General features: G+C 36.2%; 1 protein-coding gene across 14 annotated transcripts in view; it reads right to left on the bottom strand.

Moving 5' to 3' along the window:
* Positions 1–3,212: 3,212 nt before the first annotated feature.
* The window catches only part of LOC108741987 (kinesin-like protein unc-104), a 35,216-nt gene continuing 23,904 nt past the window's right edge, over positions 3,213–14,524 (bottom strand). For 6 of the 14 annotated variants that reach the window (XM_025977833.1, XM_025977831.1, XM_025977836.1 and 3 more), the window contains 17 exons: positions 13,266–13,391; positions 13,005–13,204; positions 12,778–12,939; positions 12,403–12,717; positions 12,235–12,349; positions 11,955–12,127; positions 11,714–11,892; positions 11,477–11,638; positions 9,375–10,007; positions 9,226–9,316; positions 8,821–9,171; positions 8,447–8,755; positions 8,199–8,388; positions 7,648–7,944; positions 6,018–6,409; positions 5,198–5,515; positions 3,213–3,642 (listed from right to left, as the gene is read on the bottom strand). In XM_025977833.1, the coding sequence (XP_025833618.1) occupies positions 3,556–3,642; positions 5,198–5,515; positions 6,018–6,409; positions 7,648–7,944; positions 8,199–8,388; positions 8,447–8,755; positions 8,821–9,171; positions 9,226–9,316; positions 9,375–10,007; positions 11,477–11,638; positions 11,714–11,892; positions 11,955–12,127; positions 12,235–12,349; positions 12,403–12,717; positions 12,778–12,939; positions 13,005–13,204; positions 13,266–13,391 (4,100 nt within the window). In that variant the 3' untranslated portion in view covers positions 3,213–3,555. The remainder of the gene's footprint in view (positions 3,643–5,197; positions 5,516–6,017; positions 6,410–7,647; positions 7,945–8,198; positions 8,389–8,446; positions 8,756–8,820; positions 9,172–9,225; positions 9,317–9,374; positions 10,008–11,476; positions 11,639–11,713; positions 11,893–11,954; positions 12,128–12,234; positions 12,350–12,402; positions 12,718–12,777; positions 12,940–13,004; positions 13,205–13,265; positions 13,392–14,524) is intronic. The other 8 variants (XM_025977841.1, XM_025977842.1, XM_025977839.1 and 5 more) reach the window with 7 other exon arrangements.

The following is a 14,524-nucleotide window of genomic DNA, read 5'->3' as shown; positions in this document are numbered from 1 at the left end:
AGTATAGATAGTATTTATTTACCTCATGATATGCTGCAAAACCTAATTAATCACGAATTTCTAATTTTATGTACTCTTGTCTCCGATTGTACCTCCCAAACATCCTTAAAGTCTTTTTCTGATATGTTAAAATTGGAGATCGTTTACAATATGCCCTCTCATCTCTATATCTAGACAAGATTTTCATTTCGAAAAATTTGTAAAATTACTACATGGGTACCTCTACCTAACTGTACCATCACATCTTCGAAGATTTCAGGCTAAAAAATCTGAAACAATTCAATCAGATAAAAAGTTTTATAAAAACGTATCAAAAATTAACAATTTCGAAAACAAAATAAAAACTGTTTCTTGTCCATATTTTACTGTAACTTTTAGGGTATTTTTTTGGTAAAAAGCTTGAGGAATGAACTTAAGCAGAAAAATGTAGATATTGTCAACAAAATTATCTCTATTTATTTATTCAGTAGCCAATAATTATTTCTAATAAAATTTGGACTTTCTGATTAACCCCTGTATACTTCTTTTAATATGAGAAATTATTAAATTTGTTTGTGTTGTGAGACACAGATTTAGTTTATTTTTTTTGTAGAGAAGCTATCTTGACCTCCGATTGTAGCAGTCAAACATATTTGTTTGGGTCATCTTTGCTATCATCAAGTTCCGACTAAATTAATTTATTTGCCATTATAATATTGGAATTTCCTTTGTATTGTAATTAAAAAAAAACTGCTCTTCACGTTCTAATCTGCATAATACCTATTATTTGAAAGTAACAAGGTGTACAAATTATAAATTAACACAATAGTTAATTTTGTATTTTTTTATTCGTGTTTTGTAATCCACGTCATTTATTTTAAAAATCTTATTTTTTTAATGAGAGATTAGCCATTATTAGCATATAAAAGTCTTGTTTATTAACTTCTGTTTTGATTTTATAAAATAAACAACACGAGATTGTTATTAATGTAAAAAATACAAATTATTTTTTATACAGTTTTATAACTCATCGTGCATGCATTCTCTATCCGGATATTACAAACGTGCGGAGTCCATGTACGTGTATTAAGATGACCATAGTAAACGAGATCAAGGGTACCTATGTATGCATCATATAATATGCTTGCCTACCTCCAACACTGCGTAAACATTTTTCTTGACCTTTACCTTAAAACAGATTGTCTGGAAATACCAGTTAATATCGTGGAGGCGTCTTCAAATTTTATGATTAGTGTCGATATACATAAAAATGTCATCACAAAGTAGTTTCTGTTATCCATTCTATCCAAAAAAGAAAAATTTATGCATTAAAGCATTCGCTTTTAGCCACAACCAATATACGGAATACCGTAAAAGAAAATCCAATTACGTAAAATTGACTAATATTTTTCTTTTAATAGATATGCCGGTGTCGTTGTAAGTTGTTCTTTAGTGGCTTGTAGCAACCGCGAGTTTAAATTTTCAGGAATTTCGTTAAACGTCATATTAATTTGCATTAGACAGTTATTATCCGGCTCGAAGGACCAAATGCTTCTCGTTTTTTTAACCGCTTTGAATTTAAACGGCGCTGTTTTGATGCTATTAATATCTTTTAGAAGTATATACCAGGAGCGCACATAGAATATTGAATTATCAGAAGAGACACAGAAACAGTTAATGAATTTTGTCTACAAGTAAAAGTAACTTTATTGGATTTGCAAATTCTAATCCATTTATCAGATAGCGAGACGAAATTTCAAAAGAACTAAGTTGTGAATGTAATAGGTTCTTTACTTATTCCTTAAGACCCATTTAATTATAGCATTCTTTGTGTACGCCTCTGGTTAATATATTTGTTTTGAAGTCAGCCTAGAGTATGTAAATTTATTTAAAAAGGATTATAATTTAAAAAAGATCATTAAGCTTTTACTAGTGTATGTTTAGAGCACGGCTGTATACGGGTGTGAAACGTGAACGAAAAAGGAAAAGTTAGAAGTGTTTGAGATATGGTGTTAAAGACAGACGATGATAATAGCGTAGACAGTAAGGGTTTTAGAAATGGGGAGGTATTAGAAAAAGTTGAACAACAAAAGGCGTCATGGAAATCAGTGAGGAAAATGAGAGGTAGTATTATAGGACACTTAAGATTTGGAGAGCTAGTTAGAGACATTTAGTAGAGATGCGTGTCTAATGTAGGGTTGCCAGATCGAAATCCAAACAATTTTCCTCAAAATTAAGTCGAATCATTAACTCTGCTTTTATCAAATCAAACACATATTTTTTTTACTCATTGCACCTGCTAATAAAATATGCCCATATTTTGTCATTGGGCAAATTCATTTTCCCTTCTGGGAGGTGATTTAAATTGTGATTCTTTTAAAGAACAATAATCATTATACAAAATTCGTCATTATTGATGTCATTTGAAATGTTCAATTTTTCTACTAGATTTAAGAGCTCATTTCATGAGAACAAAGTCTCCTTTCTTCCTTAAATTTCATATTATTAATATTATGTGACAACTTTGTTGAAGGAACCTCGTTCGCTGTACTTAAATTAGGGATGTTTCAAACAAATAACACTACGTAAACACGCTGCGGTCGCTTGACGAATACTCAAAACTTAAAATTACTTTTTTATAAAACGAAATCGTTTTTCATCAGATTTTTTATTTTATTCGGGAGTCGGGAGGACATACAAAAATTCGGGAGAATCCCGCCAAATCCCAACCATGACAACCCTAGTTCAATGCGTCTTTAGACTGACGACCCTGCGGTGATGATGACAGATGAAGGAAAGTAAATAACAATAAGAAATTTTAGGTAATTTTTAATGCATACACAATAATTAACATATACAATATAATAATAAAGAAACAGTGGCAAAAACCGTATTCCAATTATCTTTTTTTTTCTTCTACGATTTCTGCCAGAAAGGGGTTCGAAAAGTTTTTCTTTTTTGTTAAAAGATATACCTATCTATCTAATACTATAATAATACGTAAGTAATACATTTTTATACATTTATAGCAATTCTCTAAGCGTAGCACAGGTGTCAAAATATAAATAATATAATTAAACAGAAACAATTAATCGCGAGATAAAAAAATATATAGGTCGTGTACATCCTTATATGATTTAGATTTATCCAACACTTTTTTATGCTTGGTCGATGAAAGGGAAAGATCAAATTAGACAATAAATGTAGAGAAAAAAAACTTAATACATACCAAAAAATTTTAACGCATTTATTCGTATAGATTCCTAATTTTGCAATTTTTCAATGCTTCTTTTACAGAAAAAATATCACAGTGACGTATCATAACCAAAAATTAAAATAAATAAATAATAGAATAAAAATTAGACATACAATAAATAACGAACAATAAGGGCTGTATATATACAAATACACTTTTAGGGAAGTAGGGATGCATCAAAATGAAACTAGAGGGAGACGACGTATTTGTCAAAAGTGCATGTTTTTTTTTTGTTCGTTAAATGTCACACTGAGAAGGATTTTTTTAACATTATTCTAATGACAGACACTTAGTAATTCCAGCCAAAAAGTCGCGAATTTTTAAGAGCTGCTGTGGTGACGTTTAGTGAATAAACAAACACGAATATACTTGAAATAGAAACGACGCTTGCTTCTTCCACTAAAATCCTACAATAAATAAAATACAAAAATACAAAATTGTCATAATAAAGTTGAAAACAAAAGAGAAAATTTTCTAAATACAACTACCAATAATACTTTTTGACTAGTTCCATCTTCTTTCGTTATATACATTTAAGAAAACGGGTATATGTATTATATCGATTGAATTATTTTTTAAAAGGTGAATAAACAACTAACTCATTGATGGACATTGATGTAAACTTATGTAAGTCTTAAACTTTAATCGCTACAATTACAATATCGCCTACTTTGAGATTTATTTCTTACGTCAATAGCAAAGCAGACAGTACTCAATTAATAGTTGGGACATTCCATGTCAAAACGAGCCCCCCTCCCCCCTAAATAATTTACTCATGAGTGTTTGATCTTAGGACATTCTTAGGATGTTTACTTGACGCGATCGCCCGGCTAACTGGCCGATTATGAGGATAGACTTTTTTGGAGTCAAGTGTCTTTGCTCGATTAGCATATTTTACCACTTTGGACGCTTTTCATTTATTTTATTTATATCACAAATCAGAAATAAAAAAATGTTTAAAATTTTATACCTACAAGGAAATATGAAGAGCAAGATGGACAGTTCATCGCCACTTTTAGAAATACAGCGAAAGATACCGAGTGGTAACACTCACAATCGATAGAATCTTGAATCCAACGCCGTATTGCTAATACCGTTGGCGAATTCATCTCGTTCTCTACACATTTTTGAGGGCAGACGTCACCAAAAGCATACAAATGGTAAAAACAGCCAATAAAGCAAAAAATAACACTCCTATCTCTTCAATACCATCATCCAAATCATTTTCCGAAACATTGAAGAAGACTCTTCACTACCTCAACTCCAATAGTGCAATCTTTATGTCCAAACGGCCGGTGATTTTCAACAAGCGCCTTAGTATCATAAGACAAAACATTTGCTAGGGCCGTTTTGCCATTAAATGCCTCCCAGGTGTGTTGACAACAATTTAGGACCATGCAAAACAAATCTAAACTAAATCGTATTACTTTTCTTATTTATTTATTTAAAATGTTAGTAGCAAACACCGTCAGCCACGCCACCTTTTAAAAGATAATTTAATTACCATTCAACCTTATACGATACAGACTTTGGACAACTGCACCCTTATATCAACCGAAACCTTTAACACCTCCAGATCAACCTAATTTTAATTAAAGATTAATTGAAATCCAAAATAAATTAAGCACCTACTCCCACAAGCTCATCCACCTTCCTATTTATTTTTCATCGTGTATCAATATGGAGTCCATATTTGTGTAATAAACACTAATAAAAATCATATTACAATGTTTTCTTTAAACTGTAAATGATAAAGTATCGAATAGTCAAAGCCGCCATAAAAGTACAATCGACAATCAGATCAAGTAGTTGTTATTATCTTATTATCATTAGTATTAATAATACTATCATCATCAACGGATAAAAAAGAGAGAGGGGCAGCTTTTCCCCAAAAAATATATCTGAAAACATCTAATACACGAGTACGGGCTCCATATTGATCATATCTCATTTAGTTTGGACCTTGATGCTGTTGGTGCCGGTCTGTAAGTTTTGGTTCTGATCATTGGCATTATTGGGATTACGTCTGGCCGATTTCGAACGTATTTGTCCAGCTAACAGCGGGTTGATGGCGTAGAGCCAGTCGTGAACATCTTTTTCGTTCAACGTCTGGAGCATGTAGCTTTTGTGTTTGCTGACTACGCTGAACGTGTTGGGATTGTAGTTTTGAGAATTCTGATCTTCGGATAATTCGACTTGAGCTGTGGCTAAGTTAATAAGAGCCCTTTCTACAGGATCCTTTTCATCTCGGAATATGAAAACGTAGGGCCGACGTACAGCCTAGACAATACGGAGAATTGATAATCAAGAATAGAGTTTAGATTAGATCGGATTGAGAAAAAGGTTTAATAGAGGGAAAACGGAAGTAATTAAAGGGTACTTTAAAAATTTCACCATCTCCTTGGATCTCCTTTTGGAAAGAAATTAAAAATATATATCTAAAAACAGGCATACCAATCTTACAAGCGCAGGTTTTCGCAGTTCTTATTTTTGGAAGTTGTAGAATTCCTAGATTGTAACCATGTGAAATGTTTGGAAGATATTGATTGGGCTTGCAGCATCTCCAAGAATGAAAAAGCTATTATTGCAAACATTTAACGTGGTTATGTAAGATTAAGAGAGAATTGGGGCAAGTTCTCCTCATTTTTTTTTCTCTTTAACCGATGTAGGTTTTACTTACATCATAAAGTATTAGCTGATAACATAAAAATTTACTAGGCGAAAATGTGCAGGGAGGGTTCGTTAGTGGATTAAGTTATGCTAAAAAATACAGGTTACTTACCACCCATCGCTTTTTCCATCCATGAGACTTGTTTTCTATTACATTCAAATAACCTTTCCTGGCGATAACCGGGGAGATTCGGATTTCTTCCATATCAGGAACGTACAGAACCAAACCGGGATCCTTCAGTCCACACGAAGGTGACGCGGGAGCAGTTGGAAAAGGTGCACACTCCCCTGGCAAAGCGACTTTCTCGGGTGAGTACAATTCGGTTGAGCATCCAGAAACCATGCTAGACATCAAACTAGTGCTCATGTCGGTAACATCTTCAGATGGACTTGTGATTTCCGTTTCCTTCGTATTCGAATCGCGTACTTTCCCTTGAATGAGACGAATGCACTTAAGAAGAAGATTCTTCTCCCGTTCGCTGTACTCAGTAGAGTCGTTATTGGCTGAAAAAAAAACATCATCAAGTTAGACCGGTCACTCAATTGTTCATCATACTACAGGGTTTGTCCGGAAAGTAATAGGACTGATTTCCTTCCGCCGCGACTGTACTTCGGAGCGTGCGCGCACCGATTGGATTCGGTAGAGGGCATTCCTAGCTAACGAACGAGCGGCTAGTGAGTTGTCTCCGAGCACCTGGAGAGTCAGAACAGGCTTTTTCGCGCGACGTGTTTCTGTGGGTGGTGCAAGCCAAAAATGCAGCGTTGGTTAGAGCAGAGGTACGCGATTAATTTCTGGGTAAAAGTCGGTAAATCTGCGACAGAGACGTTTGATATGATCAAGCAGGCTTACGCAGATGTTGCTTTAGCAAGAAGTGGTGTGTTTTGGTGGCACCTGGCCTTTTCAGAGGGCCGGGAGAAGGTCGCCGATGAAGACCGTGCTGGAAGACCTTCGACTTCGACAAACACCGACAATATGACTCGTGTGCGCGAAGTTTTGAACTCAAGCCGTCGACTAAGTATTCGTTTAATTTCCCAGATATTAAATTTACCAAAATCTTGAACATGCGCAAGGTGTGCGCGAAGATGGTCCCAAAAGTGCTCACTGAAAAGTCCTGGATCTTTGAGTATGATCCCGAAACAAAGAGGCAAACTTCCGACTGGCACACGCCCAAAAAAGGGAAGAATGAGCAAATCCAAAGTGAAGACGATTGCTCATTGTCTTTTTTGACATGAAAGGCATCGTCCACCATGAATTTTGTTCCTCCTGAACAAACCGTCAACGCCAAGTTTTACGTGGAAGTACTCAAGAGACTCAAAGGAAGGGTCAATCGGGTCCGACAAGACATCGCAGCCGACTGGAAGTTGCACCACGACAATGCTTTTCTTGTGGACAGCTACCTGACCAAGGCCGGCATCCCAACGCTTCCGCAGCCGCCCTACAGCCCAGATGTGGTCCCCCCCGATCTTTTTTTTGTTTGCTCGCTTGAAAAGGCCGATGAAAGGCAAGCATTTTGACACGACAGAGGGAATCCAAACAGCATGCACCGCGGCTCTTATGACTATTCCGGAGAATGACTTCCGTGACGCCTTCAATGCTTGGAAATCGCGCTGGCAGCACTGCATCGACGCAGAAGGAGCCTACTTTGAAAGTTTTTAAAGAATTGTAACTACTGGCTCAATAAATTTTTTTAAATCGACTCAGTCCTATTACTTTCCGGACAAACCCTGTATCTTTTGTTTACCTCTAATATTGATGTTTCCAGTTTTGGCCACCATATTGCACACCTCCTTTTCACTCTTCGTATATTCAGGTTGTTTCGTCTTGATCTGATTGTTGTATTTGTCCAGTCCAAGTCGCTCCCTCAACAATAAAATGTGCCTGACTCTTTCAACTTCTTCCAAACGAGTTAATTTTTCTAATTCCCATTGGTGATCGAAGATAAGCGAATCACCGTGTGGCCTCCAACCGTGCAAATTTTCTTCACCTCTGACATAAGTCGAACTGGTGTCCAGCACTCTCCTCTGGCGACGCTGAACTCCTGGTAACAAACAAAATCCATTTGAAGAAAAAATGAAAAAACAAAGCAGAACCACAAGTATCCCGAAGAAAGAGAATAAATGTCTGCTACTAGTATTTCATTCTACTAGTGGAGTAAATGCATTGTAGAACAACTGAAAGCAGGGAAGAAATAAATCATTCAACGAAACTCTGAAAGATACATAAAACTGAAGAAGAAGAAGAGTAATAGAGGAAAGCCTAAAAATAAAGAAGGATACTATTCTAGGGATCTACCTGGACTACCTGCTTCATTAGCTCTTCTTAATAGAAGTTCGTACACTCCGGTTAAACGATTTGCTTCTGCGTTCCTGTAACTTCCAGAGAACAAGTGTTTCAGAGAGCGAGGTCCAATTCGAGCATCGCGCCCATAAATGACCATACTCAGATCTTTTGTTATTATGGCTGGTCTACCACAATTTTCGAGCTGAAAAAATGCAAAAGGCAATGGGTTACCAAGTAAAGTTTCGTTCCCAAAAATATACCTCCAAATATGCCGATATCGTCATGAATATTTGCTCGCCAGGTGACGTAACCCTGTTAAGTAAAGGCGAATTGTGCAAGGAACTATCCCAGGCTGCTTCGAACCTGAACATCGTCCTGTTATCACCAGGTATTTCTAAATATTCCCCTGGGAACAATCCCAAGGACAATACGGAATTGTCGTTGTCTTCATCCTCATCAGATTCAGGAGTATTTCGTATTCTTCCAACAACTAGTTCTCTCACATCTCTCCAACGTAACTCAGCTGAATCGTCATGAACGATTGTGATCCTAATTCGACGTTGGATGCCCTGTAACAAAGGAAAAAGAAAAGGTTGAATAAGGATAAAAATACAAGGAAAAGGTGAGAATATACCTGATGGAGTAAAAATAGACCTCTGCAAGGTAATTCGTCACTGTGTTCGACTACTGATGGAACATACTCTCCATTAGGAGCAAGTTCACATATTTCAAACCAAACCAGAACATCAACCTTAGCATGTATATGAGCAGTACACGGAGACGGTAGGGCTCCAAATTTGCTCGATCGAACGGGTTGAGAGATTGGAATGGAAGGTGGTTGCATTCTCCGGGGAGGCTGCCTGACGGTACCCTCCAACTTGGCATCTTTATGCAAAGGATGTTGCTGATAATGACCGAAAACTTCGAAAACGACGGGCTGAGATTTGATGTATTCAATGAACGTTTTTGTAACGGGTACGGTAATCTAATGGATAAAGTGGGTATTATTCTGAATTTGAAGTTTTCGTATGAGACTTACGTTTTGAACATGATAAAAACCAAGAGGTGTTCCTTTGCCAGTATTCTTGACTGGCTCTGTTGAAAACGCCTCATCATGACGATGTAGGAAGCTGTAAAAAATGTTGCAGGTAATGAGTTTTAGTAATTTTTATTCAGCGAATGTCTTACTTGAACTGACAAAACACGTCCGCGTATTCTGCTGATATACCAATAGCTTGTAAAACTGTAACCCTGAATGTAAATTCTTTTCCAACACCAAGATGATCAGGAATTTCTTCCTCTTTAAAATCAGATGCTACAGAGCTATCTCCTTTACCAGAATCTGCGTCACATTCGATCAACTCGTCAATCTTAATCGGATCAAGATTACAGTGACCTTCAATTATACGATCGTCGAGATTATGGATATTTTTGTCAATAATAGCTGTAAAAATCTCGTGTTCCAAATCTCCAATTCTTCCGAAACGATTTAACTTACCTTTGGGCGACTCAAACGCAATTCGAACACTTTGTCTAACGCCAACTTGATCAGCATTATCATCCTCATTAACAGCCTGAACTGCGACCCTTAGATAACCTCGAACGTCACCCTTCTCATTAACAATGGCAACTTTATGGATTAGGGTAACCGGATATAACAAATTACTTAAATAAACGAATGACCTTCCGACCATTCTGAACCAGGGAAATCTATCATAAAATGGGTCTCCCCCAGTGAGACTTTCAACGTTGTAATCGGGAGACGTAGGAGATAATTCAGCCTCGTTGTGATACATTTCCCTCATTAATTCTAACCTTTGTCTGAAATGAAAAATATAAACCACTAAAATATTCCCTTTCCATGTTTAAAACATCCCAAGCCGATACAGGTTGGTGCCAAACTAAAGATACAGGAGGTAAGAATACAGTTCCACTTTTAAAATGAATTAAACACAATAGCCTCTAAACTATACATTCGCTGGACATGGAATATACAAATTAAGTTTAATTTAATTTCAGCTATTGTGTCTATTTGGTTGTACGTAAGTGTAAGTATTGGGCAAAGATACTGCCAATGTTGGGGTCCGTCAAATGGGCATACACCATCTGGTGGCAAAATTTATAACTCGAATGAGGGAAAAATTTACATAGGAACTGTGCACGCAAATTGTAAAATTGTTTATTAAAATAATAAAACACGTTAAAAAAGTAAAAATTTTTTTGATGATGGAGTCGACGAAGTTTTCTTCTAAAGTTAAATCAAATAAAAAGTTAATATGTTCAGTGAAAAGCTGCAATAGCACTTCAGACATAGATCTTCACTCTTCACCTACATTAACTACTTTCCAATAAAAACTAACCGTTTTATATATGTAAAAAATATATTCGGAAAATTAGAGAAAAAAGTAAACTAATAGAAGCTTGGATGAAAGCAGTAGGTATCAAAGAAGTGAATTCCGGAATAAAAATTTGTTCACGTCATTTTAATGCACATGATTATATTTCAGCAAGTATTTACCATCAGCCATAACCTTAATATTTAAAACTAGAATCATACTAAAATTATAAAGTGAGAAATTATTTATTCCTGTGTAATTGATTTAACACAATTCTAATGATACGATACAAGTATTTTGAGGTTAAGAACCTACCTGCTGCAATACAACAAAGTTGCAATAATGTGTTTGTAACGTTCTCTTAAATAGGCTTTGCACGTACAAGTCATTGATATGATATTGCTTAAATCACCCAGAATCACCTCACCAATTATATAACGTGAATCACTATTTAAATCCGAAGTTTGTAAAAAGGAGGCAGTAAACTTGACGGAATTTGAAGGCTAGCTTCCGGATTTGTTATTTGTTATACAAACACGCTCACCTTCAACGAAATTTCCTTTCTGAGGCTTTGTGTCAGCCCAATCACATATTGTGTCAATACTTATCATTTTATCGTAATTTAAAAACTTGGAAATTGCACGGTACACTATAGGAACTACGATAAATTTTCCCTAATCGGCGCCATGTTTTTAGGCTCCTCCCATTTGACGGATCCCAATAATACGGTTTTAGGACTTGCTAGCTGACAAGAAACATGCACGCAAAAGGCACAAGAGCAAGAGTTCAAAGTAGAAAGTGTAGCTTAACTGTGGACTAATCAAAAGAAACACGATCTGGTCAGTGACCAAGTTTGCTGATCTTTTAATTTATCCACCCTTTTTTTTTATTATGTGAGTACTGAGTATATGTATAAGCGAACGTTGTGGCCAAAGATGTAATGATGGCACCAACCTTGATGGTATGAGTGCTGAAATTGAAAAACGCTGTACTGAATGAGGACATGACGAAAAACAATGAGCTAATGCTGATTTTCGTTCTATTTCAAAATCAATGGTACCGTGAATTTCGAAAATTTCTTCATTGTAAACCAGGCGCATTAATTCCAACCTCTGTCTGTTTTCACAAAAAAGAGAAAAGAAAAGTGAAAAAGATAATAGATGATATCGAAGGGACAACGAAAAAGTCTACCTTAATTTTTCTAAACTCCAATAATGGGTCGCACCATTCTTCATGTCCTGAACCTCGACTCCCACTATAGTCTTGGCGATGGGACATTCGCCATCTTGATCACATTCCACGGATGGGCGCAAATCAGGTGGAAGGGGTGAGTACAAAGTGTCAGTGAGCAAAGTGAATTGGAACTGAACCTAAATCAGGATCATAAACAAATGTTGAGAGATTCGACTTTAATTCTAACTCAATGATATACCTTCTTCTTGAGTTCTACTGAGATGGCATTTGCTTCCTTTAGGAAGATAGCGTTACCCCACAAGTCATCGCGTAAAGAAGTGAACTGATGGTGCTTCCACTTCCTCCATGCCATGGCCGCTAGCTCAAAATCTCGTTCAGACCAGTTGCACTCTGCGTCAAATAGAGGATTCACTGAAATAAGCGATCAAATCAAAAGCAAAGCCGAAATGCAACATAAAAGCCCACTGACTTTTACTGACACACAGAAAGCTAGCCAAAAAGCTTTAAAAGAAAGTTACCAAAAATGTCATCCTCGTTGTTAAAATCTTCCGGAGTATATGAACTGTACATGGACATGGTCATACTTTGTTCTTCAACCTGCTTCTGCAAAGCATCTATTCTCGCTTCGTAACTCTGCAAAGAAAAAGATACTTTTATAACAATACGTGTCAAAATTCCCAGCAAACCTTTCTCTGTTCTTCAAAGAGTTGATCTGCCGTTTCTTTTTCCTTCCTGAAATCTTCTTCCATTTTCATCAAACGTTTCTCCATTTCGACCTTAAGATCTATACCCTGTTTTTCGAGCAGTTCGATCTGTGCAAAGTTCCAGTCGACCTGGTTCTCATCCACTGTAATCGTACTACTGTTCATTTCATCCTCTTTAGTAAAGTCTTTGTTCTTTTCTCTACGTTGTCTTGCGGCTTCGGGTTGTGTGAAACGGAATACATGATTCTTGCCCACAATTACTCTTGAGCCGGTTTTGAGCACAGTTGGCTCCTTCATCTAGCAAAAAGACAAGTCAATGTAATCGATAGATCAAAAATTGTGTCTTTTTAGATTTACTTCTCGTCCATTGACGTATGTTGTTGCCCCAGCACAAGGAACTAGAGTGATAACTCCGTCCTTATTTTCGAACATACAGTGTTCAGGTTTTATGTGAGGTCCTGACAATTGGATATCCTGAGGAATGTTAGCTTCAGATGAACCGACTCTGGTGATGCCGTCCTGTAACAAAACAGATGTAGACGACGTTCTACTTTTCATTGTATGTAATTAATCGATGGTCTCACTTTGATGTAGTAGATTAGGCATTCGGACATGAACGGGTCTTCGTTAAGGTTAACCAAATGAGGGGTTTTCTTCGGCGAGAAGACACCAACGGTGTTGCCGTCTTCTTTCACGGCCACGCCCATTTCTGCGAAGACAGCTTCCCTTTGTACACGGATCTCCTCAGTTTTCTTGAGTTTTTCTTCCCAAGTCTCATTTAACTCTGAATTTAAATGGTACACACATGTCAAAACGGTTTAAATATGAGTAATTGACTATCGTACCTGCGATAAGCTTCTCGCTAGCTTGTAGCTGATCTACAGCTTCTTCAGCAATTGACGTCGAGGCGTTTCTTGAACGCCCTTCAGAAGTCGGTTTACTGTCAATGTTCTTATTGATTTCTTGGATTCCTGCAAATTGTGGTATCAATAGACACTAAACAACTACGTTGGGAATTAAAGCTTTGCTTATTAAAAGCTTGATGATTGTGCCAATACAGGCTGGCCCGAGATAATTTTACAAAAATACACCGCCTTATTCTTTGTGCAATCCTAAGAATCCTTTTCATTTTTAATTTTTTGGTCTAGATAGTACTTATTAAGCAGTTATCAGTTAAAAAAAATCTAGAAGTATAACAAAGAAAACTAATTGTTAATTATTATTTGTTTACTGCTCCTCGTATAGAAAAAAAAATGTATATTACTTAGAATTCCATTAAAAATCTAGTGGTGTATTCTTCCTCCATTATCTATCCAAACACCATGTGATAATGTCAATGTAAAATATTTATGCTAACAAAAACTTTTGATTTGTTTTGTGTGGATAAAGCATCGGCGTTAATACAATTGCAATTGTTTTCAAATTAAGCAGAAACCAGAAGCGCAATAAAAAAAAGCAATAAAAAGAAAAAAGAGAAATTTATGACTTCGATATTGGAAGTGTTATTTTCTGTTATAATTGACATTATTAAATTGATATTGTTGTGTCTAACACCCCACAAAAATTTAAATTCAAGTACTTCGGTTAGAAGCGTTCGAAATGTGGTGTTACTGACGAATGATGAGGTTACCGCGGATAGAGAAAGTTAGAAACGAAGAGGTATTAGAAAGAATAGGAAAACAGAGGACTCTATGGTCAATAAGAAATAGGCGAGATAGGTTGGTAGGACACCTTCTCCCAATTAGAGGCAGGGGAATTAGGAGGGGTATAGGTGACCTTTATTTGATTACAGTTCGTAAATAGTTAAGGATGTGGGATGTTCTAGTTTTAGGGAAATGCGAAGATTGGCTCATGATAGGAAGGAGTGGAGGTGCGTATCCAACCAGTCTTAGGACTGACGACCTTATCATGATGAATTGAATATTTAAAACAATTTTTTCGATAGTAAATTTTCGTGTATAATTCTGAAATATTATTTGGTTTTTTTTTCTTTAAGGTAATATTCCTTTGTGCAATATGAAAATGTAAAACAAAAACTAAGAAAAAAATAATTCGACTAAAATCGCTTATTTTATCATAACGTAGATGCAAGGCATTTAAAAAA

The sequence above is a fragment of the Agrilus planipennis genome, unplaced genomic scaffold, assembly GCF_000699045.2.
Source record: "Agrilus planipennis isolate EAB-ADULT unplaced genomic scaffold, Apla_2.0 scaffold327, whole genome shotgun sequence".
Lineage (NCBI taxonomy): Eukaryota > Metazoa > Arthropoda > Insecta > Coleoptera > Buprestidae > Agrilus > Agrilus planipennis.
Note: the sequence above shows the minus strand (reverse complement) of the source record. Positions and strands in the feature narration are given on the sequence as shown.